Source organism: Ovis canadensis, chromosome 19 (genome assembly GCF_042477335.2).
Source record: "Ovis canadensis isolate MfBH-ARS-UI-01 breed Bighorn chromosome 19, ARS-UI_OviCan_v2, whole genome shotgun sequence".
Lineage (NCBI taxonomy): Eukaryota > Metazoa > Chordata > Mammalia > Artiodactyla > Bovidae > Ovis > Ovis canadensis.
The window spans coordinates 27,271,012-27,291,222 of record NC_091263.1 but is presented as its reverse complement, the minus strand read 5'-3'; the positions used below and the strand labels follow the sequence as shown (position 1 = coordinate 27,291,222).

General features: G+C 46.3%; 1 protein-coding gene, 1 long non-coding RNA gene and 2 other non-coding genes across 6 annotated transcripts in view; 1 reads left to right on the top strand and 3 right to left on the bottom strand.

Annotated features, from left to right (window-relative positions):
* Positions 1–7,553, top strand: part of LOC138424198 (uncharacterized) — a 190,499-nt gene extending 182,946 nt beyond the window's left edge. For all 3 annotated transcript variants that reach the window (XR_011250678.1, XR_011250679.1, XR_011250680.1), the window contains 3 exons: positions 3,834–4,069; positions 6,210–6,350; positions 6,871–7,553. This is a non-coding gene — a long non-coding RNA (uncharacterized lncRNA). The remainder of the gene's footprint in view (positions 1–3,833; positions 4,070–6,209; positions 6,351–6,870) is intronic.
* On the bottom strand, positions 6,615–19,987 carry RPSA (ribosomal protein SA). The gene is made up of 7 exons (XM_069560698.1): positions 19,876–19,987; positions 18,317–18,482; positions 17,155–17,273; positions 8,075–8,320; positions 7,224–7,352; positions 6,936–7,101; positions 6,615–6,784 (listed from the first exon to the last, which is right to left on the bottom strand). The coding sequence occupies exons 2-7, from the start codon at positions 18,447–18,449 to the stop codon at positions 6,690–6,692; spliced, it is 888 nt and encodes a 295-aa protein (XP_069416799.1). The 5' UTR covers positions 18,450–18,482; positions 19,876–19,987; the 3' UTR covers positions 6,615–6,689.
* On the bottom strand, positions 7,864–8,013 carry LOC138424960 (small nucleolar RNA SNORA62/SNORA6 family). The gene has a single exon (XR_011251051.1). It is a non-coding gene; the product is annotated as a small nucleolar RNA SNORA62/SNORA6 family (small nucleolar RNA).
* On the bottom strand, positions 17,344–17,494 carry LOC138424959 (small nucleolar RNA SNORA62/SNORA6 family). The gene has a single exon (XR_011251050.1). It is a non-coding gene; the product is annotated as a small nucleolar RNA SNORA62/SNORA6 family (small nucleolar RNA).
* Positions 19,988–20,211: the final 224 nt, after the last annotated feature.

The window sequence follows — 20,211 nt, the reverse complement described above, 5'->3', positions numbered from 1 at the left end:
ATGAGCAGAGCATGGGGATTCCCGACTTGAAAGTTCCTGTAGAGCTTTGCTAAAGGGACAGGCAGGTGGACTGTCTGCTGACGGTGGTGTCCTGTAAACAGCTGCCCACAAGCAGCTCACTGCTTTCACCCAACATGAGCTCTCTGCACCACTGGCTGAGGGGAAGTGCTCAAAAGGCCTTGCCCACTGCCCAGCCAGGCCTTGCCCACAGGCTGTGTGCTTACGGCCAGAAAACCGTGTGACCTCAGTGACTTGGAATGAAGGGATGACATGAGCCTCTGAGGGCCCTGAGATGTCCTAAGCCCCCAAACCCAACTCCTAGGCAAGGTTTCTCAAGGTCAGTCTGGTATTAGCTAGACATGTCCACTTTTACCAAAAGCTTTTCCAGCAAAGACCTGGACAGACAAGGGCTGTGCCTTCTACTCCTAAGAACTGGTCACCATGGAGGGACAAGGCAGTTTCTTAAACCCACAGTTAAAGTAGACAAATGCATAAAAATAAGATAAAATCATGAAGGCCTGGTTGTGATGGCCACTTGAAATCCCCCATACATGGCCCCAGACCAACTGCCTTAACTACCTGTCCCAGGCCTGTTTCCAGATGACAGAAGAATTTGCTACCCAATTCCTTCAAGTTACAAGTTATTTTTTCCTTTGAATATTAAGTATGCCACAAAGCGACTTGGTCTTGCAATGTCTTTTTTCTAATGATGACTTGGACTTGAGATTTCTTTGGTGTTTGAAGGTATTTGGTAGTATTTAAGGTACAGTTATCCAGACAGATGCCCTTCTTCAGTTTTATTGGATCTCTGAGCTCACAAAAGGGACCAAAAGAGGAATTTGGGGGTGTGAAATGCAAACTCTAGCAGCATTGTTCCTGTTCCTTGAGAAGGAAGAGAACAAAAGAAAACAAATTGTATGCCCACCATAAGCTGTCCACTGTGGTCGGTCCTTTGTCTTTACACAATCTCAAGTCCTTACACCAATGAACTGGAATAACTAGCTGGACAGTCCTTACACCTGTGAGGACAAGCACAGGAAACAGTTCTTTCTCTGAGACGATTGCCAATGTGTACAAGTGGGGTTACAAGTGATTTTAGTTAAATTGCTTCAGACTAGTTCTTCAACTTGGAACAGCCCCTGGATTCTACCCAGATTTTAGCTGTCCTGCTAGGGAGGGGCAGAGGTTGATCAAAAGGAAAAAGCTACCAAAAAAAAAAAAAGGAAACGTACTAGGGACTTTTTTCCTGTAGGGGGTCTATTCCCCTCAAGAACCTTTGCTTTAGCTTTCTAGTCAGTATCCTCCAGCAAATTTTTGTTTTTTCATTGAGAGAGTTTCAGTATCAATTTAGATTCAGGTATATAGCAGTCACTCAGTTATACATAAATTTCTGTTCCTTTCCTGATTTTCTCCCTTATAGGTTATTACAAACTATTGAGTGTAGTTCCCTATGCTCTACAGGGGGTCCTTTTTATCAATTTTTTATGTATTTGTGTATGTTACACCCAGACTCCTGATTTATTCTTTCCCCTAGGATAACCAGAAGTTTGTGCTTTAATTCTGCAAGTGAGTTTCTCCTTGGTAAAGCAGTTCATTACTGCTCATTAGCCAATGATCAGATCTCACTTATAAATGGTATCTGATGATACTGGTCTTTCTTTTTGCCTCAGTTCACTTACTGTGATCCTCTCTAGATGCATCCAGGGTGCTGCCAGGGGCATTATTTCACTCTCCTTTCTGCCTGAGCAATATTCCGTTATGTCTAGGTACCATTCTTCTGTTTGTGGACACGGTGGTTGCTTCCCTCTCTTGCCTTGTGTAAATTAGTGCTGCGCTGAGTGGTGAGTTGCATGTGTCTTTTTGAATTCTGGTTTTCTTCCTGTAGACACCCAAGACTGGAATGGATAGATCACAGGGTGGCTCTGTTTCTAGAGCTCTAGTGTGTTCTCCGTGGACTGTCAACAGTTTACATTCACAGAAACAGTGTGGCCTTCCTTTTCCCCATGTCCTCTCTAGCATTCATTGCTTGCAGGCTTCTTTTGACTGTGCTGGGTCTTCACTGCTGTGCACGGGCTTTGCTCTAGGTGCAGAGTGGGGGCTGCCCTCTAGTTGTGGAGCACGGCTTCTCATTGCTGTGACTTCTCTTGTGGCACACAGGCCCTCGGGCCTCAGTAGGTGTGGCTTGCAAGCTCTAGAGCGCAGGCTCAGCTGTGGTGTACAGGATTAGTTGGCTCTGTAGTGTATAGATCTTCATGGACTAGGAATCGATACCGTGTCCCCTGTACTGGCAGGTGGATCCTTATCTACTGCACCACCAGGGAAGTCCTGTTTGTAGACAGGCTGATGATGGCCCTTCTAACTGGCAAGGTGATTCCTGGTTGCAGTTTTGATTTGCATGACCCTGATATTAATAATTACTGATGTGGAGCCCTTTTTCATATGCTGCTTCTAAAAGCAAGGATAGAAAATGAACTCATGGTTGCGAGGGGGAAGAATGGGGGTAAGGGATAGTTACAGTTTGGAATGGCCATGTATACATTGCTGTATTTGAAATGGATAACCAACAAGGAGGTACTGTATAGCTCAGGGAACTCTGTTCAGGGTTATATTGCAGCCTGAATGGAGTTTGTGGGAGAATGGACACACGAATATGTGTGAGAATATGGCTGAGTCCCTTCACCTTTTACCTGAAACTGTAACATTGTAAATCAGCTATATCCCAATACAAAATAGTTTGATAAAAATTAAAAAGTGAGATGGCACCCCACTCCAGTTCTCTTGCCTGGAAAATCCCATGGACGGAGGAGCCTGGTGGGCTGCAGTCCATGGGGTCATGAAGAGTTGGACACAACTGAGTGACTTCACTTTCACTTTTTACTTTCATGCATTAGAGAAGGAAATGGCGACCCACTTCAGCGTTCTTGCCTGGAGAATCCCAGGGATGGGGGAGCCTGGTGGTCTGCCATCTATGGGATCACAGAGAATCGGACAGGACTGAAGTGACTTAGCAGCCGCAGCAAAAAGTGAGAGGGAAACTTCCCTGTTAAAACTGACTTCCTGACACTGTGCCCCATTTGAATTTTTTCTTTTTCCACTTTTCTGATCAAAAGGGCAGGTGTCATTTACAGCCCTGGAGGCCCTGTGAATATTAAGTGTCCAGGGTACGGATTTTTAAGTCGCTGCTACCCAAAACAGCCACAAGGGGGCAGGATTTCTTCCTAGCCTCAGCTGGTTACTCTAGAGACCAGTTCCTAGGCAGAAAGGCAAGACCCCAAACCTTGTCTCATTACTATTTCCTTATTTTAAATGGAGTTGTCACTTTATGGTGTTGGTTGTATATGTACACCATCTTGCATTTATACATATTATCACTTCCTCCTCAGGTTCCCTCCCCACACAGGTTGAATGTTGAGTCAAGTTCCCTATGCAGTACACAGGTTATCATCAACTTCATATGTATTCAATGTTTTTGTTCAGTTGCTAAATTATGTCCAACTCTTTGCACCCCATGGACTGTAGCATGCCAGGCTTGTGTATGTTAATCCTAAACTCCTGACTTACCCTACAGTAATCCAAAGTGTGTTTCTGCAAACTTCTCCGTGGTGAACTAGTTCATTGCCACCACTGTTCAGATCCTACTTATGATCTGAACTCTTTTTGACCCCCTGGAGAAGGGAGAAGCTACCTACTCCAGTATTCTGGCCTGAAGAATTCCATGGACTCCATAGTCCATGGGGTTGCAAATAGTTAGACATGACTGACTTTCACTTTCTTTTCACTTTAAGAGGGTGTTAGGGATGGTTACTAAATAATGCCATGATGTACCAATTTAGCTTCCCAGGTGGCGCTAGTGCTAAAGAATCCACCTGCCAATACAGGAAATACCAGGCACAGGTTCAATTTCTGTGTCAGGAAGATCCCCTGGAGGAAGGCATGGCAACCCACCAGTACTCTTGCCTGCAAAATCCCACAGCCAGAGGAGCCTAGAGGGCTACTGTCCACGGGAGCTGGACACAACTGAGCACGCACAAAGTTGGCTGACCAGCCAGTGGACAGTTCTTGATAGAAGGTATGGTTACCAAAATCTTCATAGTACATTTGCAAAACACCTTTAATCCTACCCAACCCTTTTCTGTTCGCTTTTCAAGGATAACGTGTTCTTTCAGCCTGCCTCTTCAGATGCACAGCCCATAGCTGCGTGGTCATACATAAACGTCTGCCTGAGTGCACTGCAGCTCAGACAGAATGTCCTCTTGGAATAGCAGAACTCTGTTCTTCCACTTCTGCTACAGGCTGCCTAGATTTACCTCAAGTTGCTTTTTCTCACAGGACTTTGCTGAGAAACTGATGCCTCAGATATTAATTATATCTAACAGTTTCTCAGCTTACACCCAGCGCACAGTCCAGGCACCTGTTAGGAAGGAAGGGTGAGTGGACACTGGTGACAGCAGCTTCCTTCTGGCATGAGGTTTCTATTTACCTTGGTTTTTCAAAGAAAGCTAGTGTCCTAACTCTTGGATAACTGAACTGTATTGCCCATTTCTTCTTCTCATTCTGTTGTGTTCTAGCTGTCACTGTTGACACCAAACAGCCAGTCCTTTTTCTCCTTGGTGATGTTCTAGAACACTTTGTGTTTGGCTATTTCCATGAGTCAACAGTGAGGGTAGGTTTTAAAAACAAATTGATTACATTTGGCACACACTGGAATTTCTCAATTTGTGAACTTATACAGAATACTCAAGCCTTTCTCTTTGATGCTGACTTTCCTCCTCCATGTATTAATTCCAACTAGATGTTTGTGTATATTTTAACTGCTCATTCCGAAGTTCTGTCCCTCTGAATCAATTCATGTGTTCTTCCAGTTCAATTTCCTCTCCAACAGTCTTTTTCTTCTGCCCTTTGTGTTATAGTAAGCTATGTTTTATTTCTAAATTACAAAAGCAACTATTACAATATTAACCTTTAGACATTGTTTCAAAACCTATCTACAATAGATTTCTCTATGAAAACACTAATACAAACAATCTCCCCAAAGTTATTTTGAAACAAGTATCACACCAGCTTGAAGCCCTTGTGCACAATCCTTGGGTTGGCATTAGGTATTGGTAGAAAGAGATGCAGAGACCAGGGTGCTGAGAAGGCAGCAGAGGACTCCCAGCTGGGGCATGGCAGTGCCACTTCGGCAGTGAGGGCTGTCTGCACTGGTATGCATGCAGCCTGGACACGGGGCAGGGAGTGTGCCCCAGGCCGCTGTCTGCCAGCGAGGGCAGACATGGGCACAAAGTGGGATACACGTCTTCATGGTAACAGGCTGTCTTTCCTGGTCCCCAATCCATTTTCAGAAGTCGAGAACTGCTGGACAGAGGATGTGTCTACTTCAGACAACCTATGCTCCAAGGGACTCCATGTCCTCTGATGAAGGGTCCCAAGTCCCCAGAACTTCTCCCAGCTCAAGTTGGTGAGATTCCTCCCTGAGAGGATTTTTTAGACTCTTGATTCTCCCAAATGAGTCTCTCTCTCCCTCCTGTAGCCTGACACTGGCATTTTAGACAAACCTTCATGTTTCCATCCTCACTGCTGATACAATGAAGAACGGTGTGCTAGATTTGCTAATTGCTGAATTACCTTGAGAGGCAGAACAGGGTAACTCTCAGGTTATTCCTAAGCGAAGCCCGCTGCACTCAGCACAGGTAGGTGTTCAGAGGGTTCTCCAATAGCAAATGGGCTGTTTGGTATGCAGCTTTGCAACATATTTTTCATGGATATAATCTGGTAATATAGCCCTTGCCTTGTGCAGAAAGTGTGGCTTGCTTGGGCAGGGTCAGAACCACCACAGCCACAGTGCCACTCACCACTGCTTGTCTGTGTTATTTAAATTAGGGATCTAATAGAATCCCTAACTGTGAAAGACTAATTGAAAACATCCCCAAGAATGTAGGGGAGGCCAAATCAAACCCTGCATTTCTGAGGCAGCAGTTTCAAGCTGTGAAGGAAGGACAGTGCTTTCTATAGCAAGTGCTAAAGCCTGTGGCTGCTCTCAAGAGGACTTTTTTGGTGGTGCACCAGGATCTGTAAACAGTGCTCAGAGCAGCACTGCTGGTAATGGCCGAAACATGGAAACAAGAGAGCCGCAGCAAACATGCCATTTATACGCTGCTCAAAGCAAACGGCAGCATTTTGATTGATTCAATCACTTTTACCTTTTTCAGAGGATGACAGGAGCAGAGCTCAGGACTTCAGGAACCAGCAGTGAGAATCCAGTTTCCCAATCTCGACACCTTCTACTTGGTAACCTATTCAGTTGGCTTCAGAGGGCTTTAACTTGACCTTCGTTCTCCAAGAATACAAAGGTATGTCTATTAGATCAACTACATGCATGACATATTTGAAACTATTTTAAAATTATATGCCAAGGAACGACAAAGGGATAGAATGAGCACTGGCCTCATGCCCAGCCTTGGGACCAGCTGCTCTGAATCAGCCCCGTGAATATTATCCTCTGCTGAGGACACCTAGGCCCAGAAACATCTCTTGCCCCCAAAGCCACACACTAGGCTGGGCAAGGCTTTCATACCAGGTGTGTCTGTCCCATAGACGGAAATAAATGAACACAATTTTTAGAAACAGTTTATTTCCATCAACCAGATTTCCATTTTGGTGCAAGTTCTACAAGTGTTTGGAAGAAGAGCTTACGACCACTCGGTGGTGGTTCCTACCCATTCCGTGGCCTGGGCAGTGGGGGCTGCAGACCAGTCTTCAGTGGAAGGCTGAGCACTCCAGTCTTCTGTTGAGAAAATACAAGAAGGCCATCAGCCACATCCCCAGTTACTTTTGTAACCCCACTGCACCAATCTGCTTTTATTCCTACAGATATGTCAGACTGAGAAGAGCAGTTCTAAACCACCAGCTGGATGCCCTTGGATCCTGATACGTACCAGCGGGGAACTGCTGAATGGGCACGGAAGGCACCTGCACGCCTTCAGACCAGTCTGCCACCTCAGGCTGGGCAGCCGTGAACTCTGGAGCTGGAGCGGTCCATTCGCCCTGAAACTCCTCCTTGGTCACAGCCTTCTCGGCTGCTGCCTGCTCTTCCTTTTCAATCTAGTTTAGGAGAATAGCTTTTAGTTCATATGCATTGACAGATTAATTTCTGTTCTTGGCAGTAAGAAGTACCCAGTATGTACTTATGTGAGTGCCAACACGCCTCTGTGGACGGAGCTCACCTCCTCGGGGTCCCTGTAGAAGTAGAGGTCCGGCATGACCTCCCACGGGTGTTCTCGGGAGATGGTGCCGCGCATGCGCAGGACTTCCCGGGCGAGCATCCACCACATCAGGCCCACTGAGTGCGCCCCCTGCAAGAGCACCAGGTTCAAGCGACCCTCGGCAACCCCCAAACAGTAATACGCACCCCCACTCCACCCGACCTGTCCCCTCATCGTCTAGGTCCCTTGGTACCATGTCAGCAGACTGTTAATTTGAAAGTGTTTAGTACAGCAGAAACCAATACAACACTTAAAACTGTACTCCAATTAAAACAAAACCCAAAGATTGCACCAAGATTGTTCTCTATCTCTGGTTCTTAATCTTGTCTGCCAACGAAATCATGGTGTTTAATTAAGACTCCACTCTACCGAACAAAATGGGGTCAGTGCCTGAATACTGGTAGAAATAAAAGAAAACCTCTGCCCCGTTCTTATGCGTAGCCAGGTTTGAGATCAGTGACAAACACCAATTTGAACCACAGGTAACCCACCTTTTTAGGATCTCAGAGCACGATACATGATTAAGAAAAGAGTTAGGAATATTGAAGAGAAAAAAAACAGGCTATTTTAAAAATATTTTCATCTCTCCTTAAAATCATACTTTTGTAGCAAGTATTACTATCCAACTCCACTCATTGGGCCAGAGACCCTTGTGGTGTTAGCGAAAAACTTGCCCCTCGTGTAGCACACTACCTACACTTGTGAGTTCACCGGCCAGTGGCCTCAACTCCAAGCTCTAACAATGTGCAGAGGAAGGCGGCCCGCGGGTGGGACACAGACGGTCCGGCGCCAGTTCAGTCATGGATGGTTACCTTGTTGTTGCACGGGATGGCGATGTCCACGTAGCGCAGAGGAGAGTCCGTGTTGCACAGGGCAATGGTTGGCAGGTTAACGTAGGAGGCTTCCGTGAGGGGCTGGTGGTCAGCCCTGGGATCGGTGACCACCAGAAGCCTCGGCTCCCTGAAGGCGGCCTGGATCTGGTTAGTGAAGGTTCCCGGAGTGAAGCGGCCAGCGATAGGAGTGGCTCCAGTGGCAGCAGCAAACTTCAGCACAGCTCGCTGGAAGCAGCAACAAAGGGTTAGCAAGTGTCCCAGAGACGGTGCCGCAGGAGCCCTGCAATGATATACGGACCACCGCCAAGTTTCGCAATGTCACCAAGCAAGCTATCTAGCAGGAAACTCCCCCAAAGCCTTCCTCAAAACAGCTAGCATTTTATCGTCCTATGAAAAGTCAAAGTGTTGTGCCTCTTTGCAACCCTATGGCCTATAGCCTGTTATGCTCCTGTCTGTGGCATTCTCCAGGCAAGAATACTGCGTGAGTTGCCATCCCCTTCTCCCGGGGATCTTCCTGACCCAGGGATCAACCCCGGGCCTCCTGCATTGTAGGCAGATTGCTCTCCATCTTCTACTTATTGCCTGGAAACAGAGAATCAGAACAAAAACACGCTAAGCATGATCCCACACCCAGGCCCTCTGCTGGGGATGCTCTTCCCTCGGGTTAGCTGATGCTCACTACACCCTCACTTCTGCTGGTTCCAAGGCATATCAGCCTGGTTCAAGTACCACTTACGAGTAACGGGCTAGTGACTCCTGTATGTCCAAGTTCCTCCTAAGACTAAAAAAATGACAAAAGATGCAAACACACCATGTAGAACCTCACCAGCAGAGCACTTCTGTAATCTAGGTAGTAAATTTTCCCTGATGAAGCACAGACTGGTCACTGGGCTCATTCTACAGCAGTAATTAAAACCATCAACCATGTGTCTCACCAAAGAATTCAAGTGATTAAGCCAGCCACAAGGAGAATAAAGCCCAGTTAAAACACCTCTTGCAAGGAGGCCTAATCAGGACAATTGAGTAAAATGAGAATTGAGAAGAATTCACCCCCTTCCACCAACACTGTTATGTGTTTGTATGTATATATAAATGTGCATTTGCACATACAACACCTAGGAACAACTCAAAGGGCAGGCAAGAGCTCCACAGAACAGGGCTGAAGGAGGCAAAAAAGAGGAGGTGGGGCAGACTCCCAGTAGTCCTCTTGGGAGGTAGCTGAAAAAGAGGAAACGTTTCCCGCTACCCTGGAACATTCCCTCACTGGCAGGGATATTAACTGGAACAAAAAGGGAGGTTCCGAAGCTCAGTACAAAGATGACTGGTTTGTGCTGGCAGGACAGAGACCCGCACGGACGGCCTGTGCCGCTGCGCTGCACACTGCAGCCCGAGGCGTGTGTCCGCTAGGCCAGGCGAGGGCCGAGTGCTGCCTCAGAGGCTACCAGGCCAGAAGACTGGTGGGGGTGGGGGCAAAACACACTCTCAAGGGGCAGGAGCGCAGCCCCGCTGCAGACGAGTGCTGCTGCTCAGCGGCAGAGAAGGGCAGCCTCTGCCTTCACTCACTAGCTCCAGGGCAACCTTGGCCTCCTGAGCCCAGCGGCAGACACCACCAGGCTGCCGCAACCCAGGGGGACTGGATCTGCAGCCGAGGCCTAGGACCAAAGCCAGTTTGGGGTTAACACATACACACCAATGTATACAAAACTGATAGGCAACGAGACCTACCGTGCAGCACAGGGAGGGCTCCCCAGGCTAAACAGCCGGCCTCAGTGCCTACCGGTTTCATGTAAATCAGTACATATGTTAATCCCATGGAAACAGGTCTGAAGATGGTGACACACACATAACTGGACACGACCTTGTACACCTACAACAAGCACAGCGTTGGAAACCAACTTTTATTCCAATAAAAATGAAACTCAGAAACCTCCCTGGTCAAGGGACTGGGTCCCACATGCTACATCTAAGATACCCCACGGTGCCACAAGGGGCAAAGACCCTGGGGATTGCAACTGAGAACCAGGGCAATGCAACCAAGCAAATGAACACACAAGCATTACAAACAAACAAAAACTTGGAAAATAAAAAACAAGCTGTAGTGTGAAAGGAGATTTGGAGTGCTGCTTCTGGCACTTTCACAAAATCCTGCCCCCATGTGGCCATTTCAGGCCAATAGCAACCTTGAAACCAGGCCCTGGGTACTTAGTATTCACAGGCCCTGCAGGGCTGTAAATGACACCTGCCATCAGGAAATGTCTGGGGTGAGTAATTGGGGAAAAAAAGCAGCAGAGTCTCAAGAAGCCAATTTCAACAGTTTAATCTCGCTCACACTGTGTTTAAAATAAACACACAAAAAGAGGCTCAACACTGCTAATTTGTAGAGACATGCAAATCAAAGCGACACTGAGAAATGGGTTAGCACCAGTCAGAATGGCCAGCACCTACATCTAGAAACAACAAATGCTGGACAGGGTGTGGATTCAAGTTTGTGGGATTGTAAACCAAGGGTTCCTTAGTAAAGCAGAAACAGAGCTGCCCTAAGACCCTGCCACCCCACTCCTGGGTGTCTTACCAGAAAGAAACCAGAATTCAAAGACACATGCACCCCCGAGTTCACTGCGGTGCTATTTACACAAGCCGCAAGAGGGAAGCAGCCGAAATGCCACCCACAGCAGAACGGGAACGGAGAAAGAAATGGCAGCCAGGGACAATGGAATATTTACTGCTCAGCCAGAAACGAGATTTTAATAAATGCCCCTGGCAGCAAGCCTGGATGAACCTAGTGAGGATCATACTAAATGAACGAATCAGACACCAAAGGCCAACATCATCTTGTTACTGAATCACAAGCCTGTTCGCCCGACACCAAGTGAGACCACTCATACTAATCATTAGTTTGGAACAGAGAAAGGTTTATTATAGGTTCATACAAGGAGATGGATGGCGCATGCCCTGAGAACACCTAAAGTTACTGAAGGCTTTCAGCAAAAGCAAAAGTGAGGGAGGGGTGTGGTTAGTTGTTGCAAACTTCTTGATGTCAGATCCTTTGTTTTTGAGGTCTGGTCTCGTTCAGCTAACAATGTTCCTGTAAATCTTTACCAAATGAGCGTTATTCTTTGTCTTGACAAGAAAGGGCCAGGCCCCAGCCCTGGCTAAGAGGCGGCAGATCCCAGCTGGCAGCTCCCTCAGGGCCAGGTCTCCACATCCCCCAGCTGCCATCCCTGAGGGAGCCAGGCACCTGATCCAACTGGCCCTCGGTGTCCTCAGGCCACGCCAAAGCTGAGGGAGGTCTAGGTGCCACAGACCGCAGCCCAGGCAGGGGCCACTGCCGTTAGGTCACAGAAACAGGCAGGAGGGAGAGGTCACCGCTGCCTCAGGGCCAGGCCCAAAGCTGGTGGAGGGCCTTAGTGAAGGCTCTGGAGCCCTGCAGGATGTAGTCCCCAGTCTGTCCCCTGGGCCCTCCCACTCACTTGCCGGCCCAAGGCTGGGTGAGTCAGAGGGGCTCTATAACAAGGCCTGAATCTGCCTCATGGTCCACACAATGACCACACTACTGACCCTTGGCTGAACTGCTTCCCTAATGGTCCCCCATTGACAGCTGCTTGTGGGCGGGGCCCGAGGTACCCACCAATAGCTGCCTGCGAAGGGCTGTGCTCATCCTGCTGTTACAATGACTTATAGGTGGAGTCACAAAGTTGGTAGCAGGGACAAACTCCCTCGCAGAACTAAAAGCCAAACTTATGCTTACCATCGGGGAAAGGACAATTAGGAGTTTGGGATTAACAGATTCACACTAATACAACACCTACAACAAACACTGCATTGCCAATCAACTTGACTTCATGGTTCAAGACAGCGGAGTAGAAAGACGTGCACTCACCTCCTCTTGCAAGAGCACACAACTAGCTGTTGCGGAACCAGCAACAGGAGGATGCTGGAGCCCACCAAAAAGATACCCCACATCCAAAGACAAAGAAGCCGCAGCGAGATGGTAGATGGTAGGAGGGGCACAATCACGATAAAACCAAACCCCACACCAGCTGGGTGGGTGACTCAGACTAGAGAACAATTAATACCAAAGTTCTCCCACTGTTGCAAAGGTTCTGAACCTCACATCTGGCTTCCCAGCTGGGTATCCAACAAAGGGACAGGCAACCCCCAGGGCCTCTGACCTTGCAGACCAGTGGGGTTTGATTCTAGGACTCCCACAGTCTTGGAGGGCAGAAACAAAACCTTGCGTGCACTATGACTCAGGGGAGAGGTGCAGCGACCCCACAGCAGACGGAACCAGAACTGCTGGCCCTCATTGGAGGGCCTCCTGTGGAGGTGTGGGCCCACAGAGGCTCACAGGGATGGGGGCACCAGCCTGGCAAGGTCCTTTTTTGATGTAAAGCCTCTCGGAGGTCGCCACTAACCTGACCAGAGTCTGCAACCCAAGGCTGGGTGTTCTCAGGCCAAAAAACTACCAGGGAGGGAGCGCAATCCCTGGGAGACCCCATCAGCAGATAACTGGATTAAAACTTTACTGACCAGAGCCCTGCCACCACAAGTCTACAGAAGTCACAGCCTCCTCCATCAGAGGCCAGACAGAGAATCAAGCACAGGCCCACAGCGACGAAAACAAACCACATTACAGAAAGTCAGTCAGCATGGAAAAGCAGGCTATGTCCCAGATGAAGAGACAGCATAAAGCCCCAGAAAAACAAGTACACGAACCGGAGACAGGCAACTTTCCAGAAAAAGAATTCAAAACGATAGTGCAGATGCAGGATCTTGGGAAAAGAATGGAAGCAAATGTTAAAAAGATGCAAGAACTGTTTACCAAAGACCTAATACAGACAGACAAATACACTGGCAGTAATCAGCAGCAGAGGCGAAAGAAGGGGTCAGGGGAGATCACTGCCACAGAACAGAATGCGGGAGGAAAAAAGGCTGCACAGAAAGGAAGACAGCCTAAGCGACCTATGGGCCAACATTAAACACACCAACTTCCCATTACAGAGGCCCCGAAGAAGAGAGAAAGGACCTGAGGAAATATTTCAAGAGACAATAGCTGAAAACTTCCCTAAAATGGAAAAGTAAATAGTCAGTCAAACCCAGGAAGCAGAGTCCCAGGTAGGATAAACCCAAGGAGGAACGCGCAAGGACACACAGTAATCAAACTGGCAAACCTTAAACACAGAGAAGATAAAATCAACAAGGGGAAAAACCACCACCAACGTGGCAAGGGAACTCCCACCAGACCACCACCTGATTTCTCAGCAGAGACGGCAAGCCAGCAGGGAACGGCATGACATATCTGAAGTGACGAGGGAAGAACCTACAACCAAGAATACTCTACCCAGCAAGACTCTCCCTCAGATTTGATAGAGAAACCAAAAGCTCTCCAGACAAGCAGAAAGTTAAAGTGAATTCAGCACCTCCAAACCAGCTTTACAACAAATGCTAAAGGAACTTCTCCAGACAGGAAACAGGAGAAGGAAAGAACTACAGAAAATAAACCTGAAACAATTCAAACAGTAACAGGATCATACATTACCTGAAATGTAAATGGATTAAATGCACCAGAAGACACAGATCGGCCAGCTGGATGAAAACACACACATGAACCCACTTCCACTTACCACATCACTCTGCTTGAACCCCCCCAAAACTGCATGTAATCATTTTATATTAAGTTAATCATATTCCCATTATGGCTTATAATTGTAATTATCTTTTTTGATTGTGAAAACTGATAAACATCTTTCACTACTGCAATTATGTAGCTATTACTCAATACCATTCTATCATGACTAGCCAACAGAAAAATAACAGAATTCTATACCACCAAAACTACCATTTGATGGAAAAACCTGTAATCACTTCTTAAAATCCAGATGCAAATCAGAATTATTTTGAGTACAAATGCCCAGGTATTGCTTTTTGTTTGCCAGTGCTCCAGATATGTTTCTAATGTTTAAAAACAACTGGACTATATGTAAGGATCTCTTACTATTATCCAGTTTGTTTCACTTTTTCCATTTCATATTCAGTGCTCCCTTCCAATTTCTCCATCTCTTTTTAGCTTAATGATCTTTCTCAAGCATTTATGAAACATAGTAGTAAAGCTTTTGTATAATATAAATAATATGCATAACATATATATTTTAGAAGACTTATGAATTTAACTAAAACGTATGACATTTTGATTCCACTTGACTTAGAAAATAGATATGCAAGAAGCAACAAAGGCTTACTGTATAGCACAGAGAACTCAAGTCAGTATCTTCTAATAACCTATTATGGAAAACAATTTGAAAAAATGTGTGTATGAATAACTGAAACACAAAAATAAATTCTACTTCTGAAACTTAGTAATGTTTATCTTTTAGCCAGTTTTTCCAAATGTTCTGTGGATATCTGATAGCAACATGCAAAATACAAAATTTTAAATAAATCTTAGGATATAAAATTACTATAATATAAATCTATTCTAATTAATGACATAATTCAAGTTGCTCCAATTGTTTTTTTCTGCACTTGATAAAATATTCTCAGAGAAATGTTAATGTTTCACTATATGTTTATCCCCCCCCCTTTTTTTTTAGTTTTGCTTTCTTTGTTGTTAGGCTTCTAATAGTTTCTGATGTCTATCCTCTTTGTGAATAGCACCTCTTATCACTGATCACTATTTTTGTTTTAAAAATAAGGTAAAAAACATTTAAATAAAGTTACTAAGAAAAACTTTATTCCAATAAAGAATAAAAATTACGTTAGAAAAATAAAGACATAAGGCTTTGGGTGCTCATTCTGGCAACTACCAGTTTCATTTTCAACCCAGGAACAGTAGAAATCCTGTCACCTTGTGGCCGTGTTGGGCAACAGTAACCCACAAACCAGGGCCCCAGGTGCTTAACAGTCACAGTGCCTTCAGGGCTGTAAATGACATGTCATCAGGAAATGCCTGGGGCAATTAATAGGCGGGAGGAGGAATCATGCAGAATGCCAATTTTGATGGGTAAATCTCCCTCACACTGCATTCAGAAGCAGCACACGGAAAGCGGCTCGGTATGCTCATTTCTAGAGATGTGCAAATCAAAACTACACTGAAGCATCAGCCCAAAACACCTTTTAAGTCACTCAGTTGTGTCTGATTCTTTGGGACCGCATGGCCTGTAGCCCACCAGGCTCCACTGTCCATAGAATTCTCCAGGCCAAAAATACTGGAGTAGGGAGCCATACCCTTCTTCAGATCTTCCCCACCCAGGGATTTAACCCGAGTATGCTACACTGCATGAAGATTCTTTATCATCTGAGCCACCAGGGAAGCCAAGGAATCAAGACAGCACCAGTCAGAACAGCCATCACTAAAACATCTACCAACAATAAACGCTGGACAGGGTGTGAAGAAAATACTCATTCTATTCTACCGGTGGGAATGTAAATTGGAAACAGCCACAATGGGGTTCTTTAATAATATACAAACGGAGCTACCCACTCTTGGGTGTCTACCAGGAAGAAACCAGAATTCACAAAGACACATGGAGCCCAAAGAGGCAAGAAGCCAATATGCCCATCCACACAAGAATCGGTAAAGAAAAAACGGTAGCTAGGGACAACGGAATATTACACAGCCAGAAAAGGCGAGTTCGATAAATGCCGTTGGCAGCAAGCAGGGATGAAACTAGTAAGGATCATACTAAGTAAACTGAGTCAGAGACTCAAAAGGCCATTATATGACTTACAGGTGGAATCACATGCTAAATTCGTCAACAACCTCCTGAACAGCACAGGAGCTCTACCCAACGCTCTTATCCCCTATATGGGAAGAGAACTGCAGAGGCAAGCATATATGGTTACTGGACAAGATGCTGCTGTACACCTACACCCAACACCAAAGTGTAAATCCACCCGACTCCAATAAAAATAAAAGTAACAACAGACAAGCTTTTGAGCGTTTCTTCTGGCATCTTTCACTTTTAACGCTGAACCCAGGAATAGGAGTTACAGTAAGGCTGTGGCTGCCTCCAGTAAACCAACTTGAGCAGAGAAACCCTGCCACCTTGTGGCCGTTTCCAACAATAGCAACTTTCAAACCATGGCCATGGGCACTAAGCCTTCAAGAGCCTGCAGGGATGTAAATAGACACCTGCCATCAGCAAATGTCTGAGGTGGGTAACTGAAAATAAATTTAAGGCAGAATTTCAGCTTGCCAATAGCAACTAGTAAACTCCCCTCATACTGAGAAGCTGGTTCTATTCAAGATGGCCATCATCAAAATGTGCACAAGCACCACTGGACGGGGTGTGGAGAAAAGACTGCAGGTATCAGTGGGAACGGAGTGGTGCCCTAGAGCAAGCTTCAAAAAATGGAGCGGAAAAAAGACAGTGTTTATGAAGCTATTTTTACTCACTTAATCTGGCAAATAGTCTTACTCTTGCTGATGTGACAGTGTGTGGTGGTATCCTATCAACAGAAGCCCTTCCTGAAAAACTGGCATTTAGTTCTAACTTTTTAACTCAGTATTTCAGTTTTTTTTTAAAGAAACAAAACCTGAATGTAATTAAATTTTGGGTGCAGTGTCTCCCTTGGTGTGCATGGGCTTTCTCTATTTGTGGTGGCTTCGCCTGCTGCAGAGCAGAGACCCTAGAGGGTGGGGGCTTCAGTACTTGGTGGTGTGTGGGCTTACTGCCCTGGGGCATGTGGAATCTTCCAAGACCAAGGATTGAAGCCATGTCCCCTGCATTACCAGGCAGATTCTCACCACTGGACCACCAGGCAAGTCCAATATTTCATTTTAAACCTTCAAAGCTCACTGCTGAAAATGGCAGTGAGCCACTTTTCCCTTTCCTGAAATTCAGCGGCTCAAGAAAATACACAATGATACAACACGAATTTTAACAGTGTCAGATGTGAAGTGATAAATATGGCGACAATCTTTAATTTTGGGAATTCCTCGGTCTCAGCCCAGTTTCAAGTGTTTTTTAAATAAATTCTGGGGTTTGTTACTGCTTTTCTATGCATCTCAAAACACTGGTAGGCTTTGCAGCAAAAGCCAAGCATACTGAGCCACAAACCTGGCCAGTGTTCCTGGAGGAGATGACACTGACGTCCGCCGGGTTCTCAATGGCGACAATGGCCCGAGCGGCCAACAGCAGCTTCTCCCAGGTCCTCTTCAGGTTTATGATGTAGATGCCTAGGGGACACAAGGTTTTCTTGAGAGCGAACCCAGCTTTATAAGGTAATATTCTTCTAAAAACATGAAGTCATGTGGCAGCGAGTACTATCAAACTCCAGTCATAGAGGCAAGCTCTACTGGTGTTAGCGAAAATCCTGCCATTAATATAGCACACTTCCGACACTCAGCAGTTCATTGGCCAAGACTGGCCTCCACTCTGAGCTTTAATAATGTGCAAAATGCATCTTTTCATTTCCTATCCTCCTGTGTTAACCACTCTCAAGCCTTCCATGCAGAATCCAAGAAGCTCTTATTTGCGGCCTACCATTATTTACCTCGAACTCCCTTAAACCTCGCCACTCAACAGGTGTAAATCCTTCCGTACTTCTATCTCAGCAGAACAACTTAATGCATTCCAGTCTCATCAAAAGCTACCTTACTTTTCCTGATACATAAATGAAAACCAAAATGCTTGTTCCCAATTCAGGAATCAGCTTTACAAACCTGTATTGGTAGCTACAAATTATAAGGCACTCTGGGAGATAAATTATTAGAAACTAGGCTGTGGTAAAGCATCCGCCTGCAATGCGGGAGACCCAGGTTCAGTCCCTGGGTTGGAAAGATCTTCTGGAGAAGAAAATGGTAACCCACTCCAGTACTCTTGCCTGGAAAATCCCATGGATGGAGAAGTATGATAGGCTACAGTCCATGGGGTTGCAGAGAGTCGGACATGACTGAGCGACTTCACTTCAAGCTATTAGCTATTAAACTTTCTCCTTATCTTTACATTGTGCTTATTCAAGGCCCAACCCACGACACATAACCTACCAGTTTCTACTCTTCCACTGGAGTCCAGAATTGTTCCTTTAAAAACAACCAGAACACTTAATACTTTTAAAGCTTCTTACCAATCTAAAGATCAACTTTCCTCAGTTACTTAGTGAGAGCCCTCTAAGGCTCACATTTCACAAAGCACTTTAACTCAGTACCAGAATAGTAGTGTCAAAACTTGTTCTTATAGCTGGAATGACCAAGCAAAGAGCACTAAAGCAATGACTGACCATCACTTTTCCTTTTGTAGATGTACTGTTCCATTTGGAAGTCAAGGTTGGTGCCACCTAAGTGGGTTCCTGCTGCAAGGAATTTGAGGACATCCTCCTCCTTCATTTGCAGGACATCAAGGGCTCCGGACATTGTGAAAGCTTCCCTTTAAGTTACGATGGGAATCTGAAAAACAATAGTTATCCAAAGTCCTTTAAACTCCAGGGACTCAAACGGGATGGTACATTCTACTCTTTGGAGTCAGGTGACTTGATGTTTAAATCTCAACCACAGACCACACCTCTTACAGTGTCAGGCAGCGGGGTCAGTCTAGTGGATAGGACAGAACATTAACAGACCTATGCAACACCTTGGAAAATCAAATCCTGCTGAAAGAGTGGTGTGCAGACAGACAAAAAACCCAGGTAACTAAATGGAAAACAGTGAGACTTTTTAATACTCAAGGTACAGAGGAGTTAGATGTGAAACAGCAGCCATGTCTGAGAATATTCAGGAGGTGACCAACGGTGATGTAAATAGGCCTATTTTCAAGCAGATTGAAGGTGGTACCTTCAGCATTCCTTCTAAAATTAATAGTTTTCCTTAAAATGAGAAAAGGCCAGATCAAGGATAATCTCAAACGCAGATAATCAAGCAACTCCCACCCCCTTTTTTCTGCACTTAATGTGACCATGAAGTGTCAAGTATGGCGTTTACATAGATTTTGATTAAAGCTCCTCACACCTGAATAGGATCCCCTGCCCACAAATCCACAGGGCCTGGAGGAGCATACTAGCTGCAGGTGACTGCTTTTCAACCTCTGGGAAGGGCGCTCTTGGAGGAAAATGGCTCTTAGCATGTGCGGTGCCTTCCAGAACCAGGTGCAATCAAGATCCCATCCAATGTCAACAAAGTGTACTTCGCCCCTACTCAAGAAACCTCCCATAGAAACCACCCACTGGAGAAACCAAAGTGAAATGGGGTGTGCGTGTGTGTCTGAAAAGCTCTCGGTGCGCTCCTCACCTGCCTTCTTCCCCGAGTGCACTTTCGCGTCTGTTCGTTACCAAATTTCTTTCTCTCTACACCTTAGCCTGTTATGACATTTTTTTACATTCCTTGTCCAAGTTATTTTGAACTGAGAGAAGAGAAACGTGAAGTTTGATCTTTCCGGTAATAAAAACCTCGTCAAGAACCTTAACACCACGCACCAGGAAGAGACCAACTCAAGTAGATGGAGAAAACTGGAGCATAAACCTCGGGATTCAACAACCGAGCGTCGGGATTTGAGTCAAAACTAGCGCGCAGCGTAGGGTGTTCTCTCTGCAGCCCCGGGCACCCGCACCCCGGCCCGGGGCCTCCGCGGAGGGAGCGCAACCTCTGCCCGCTCCCGAGGCCTAGTGGGAACGTCCCGGCCCGGGCCCGGTCACGTGTAGGCCGCCAGTCTGGGCGGTAGAGCGCCTATCAGAGACTAATGCACTCGGTCTGCAAACTTTCACCCCAGGTCCTCCCCACACCTCGTCTGAACAGGAAGCTTGTCCTCTTGACCCTGGGAGCCACTAGTACCCCAAAAGCAACTCACTCAAGACAACGCCGTATGGACCCCTCTCTGGGTAGCGCCGAAAGGACGGGCGGGCGGAAATGACGTCCTTATATAGTCCGCATCCAGCCAATAACAACGAAAGCTCAGCGGAAGCGCGATGAAGGCGTGCATCCTGGGGGCGGGCCTTCCTCCGGAAGACGGACTACGGGGCTAGCGCGGACCCTAGCGAATGGCGGAAGTTGGAGGGTTGATTGCGACACTGAGGTTTCGAAGAGCGTTGCGGTCCGGAAAGGCCGGCAAGGGATTGGCGCTCTGCCCTCTGGGATTGGTGCTCTCACCCAGCTTTCTGTACCCATGCGCTTGAGCGGGTTCCTT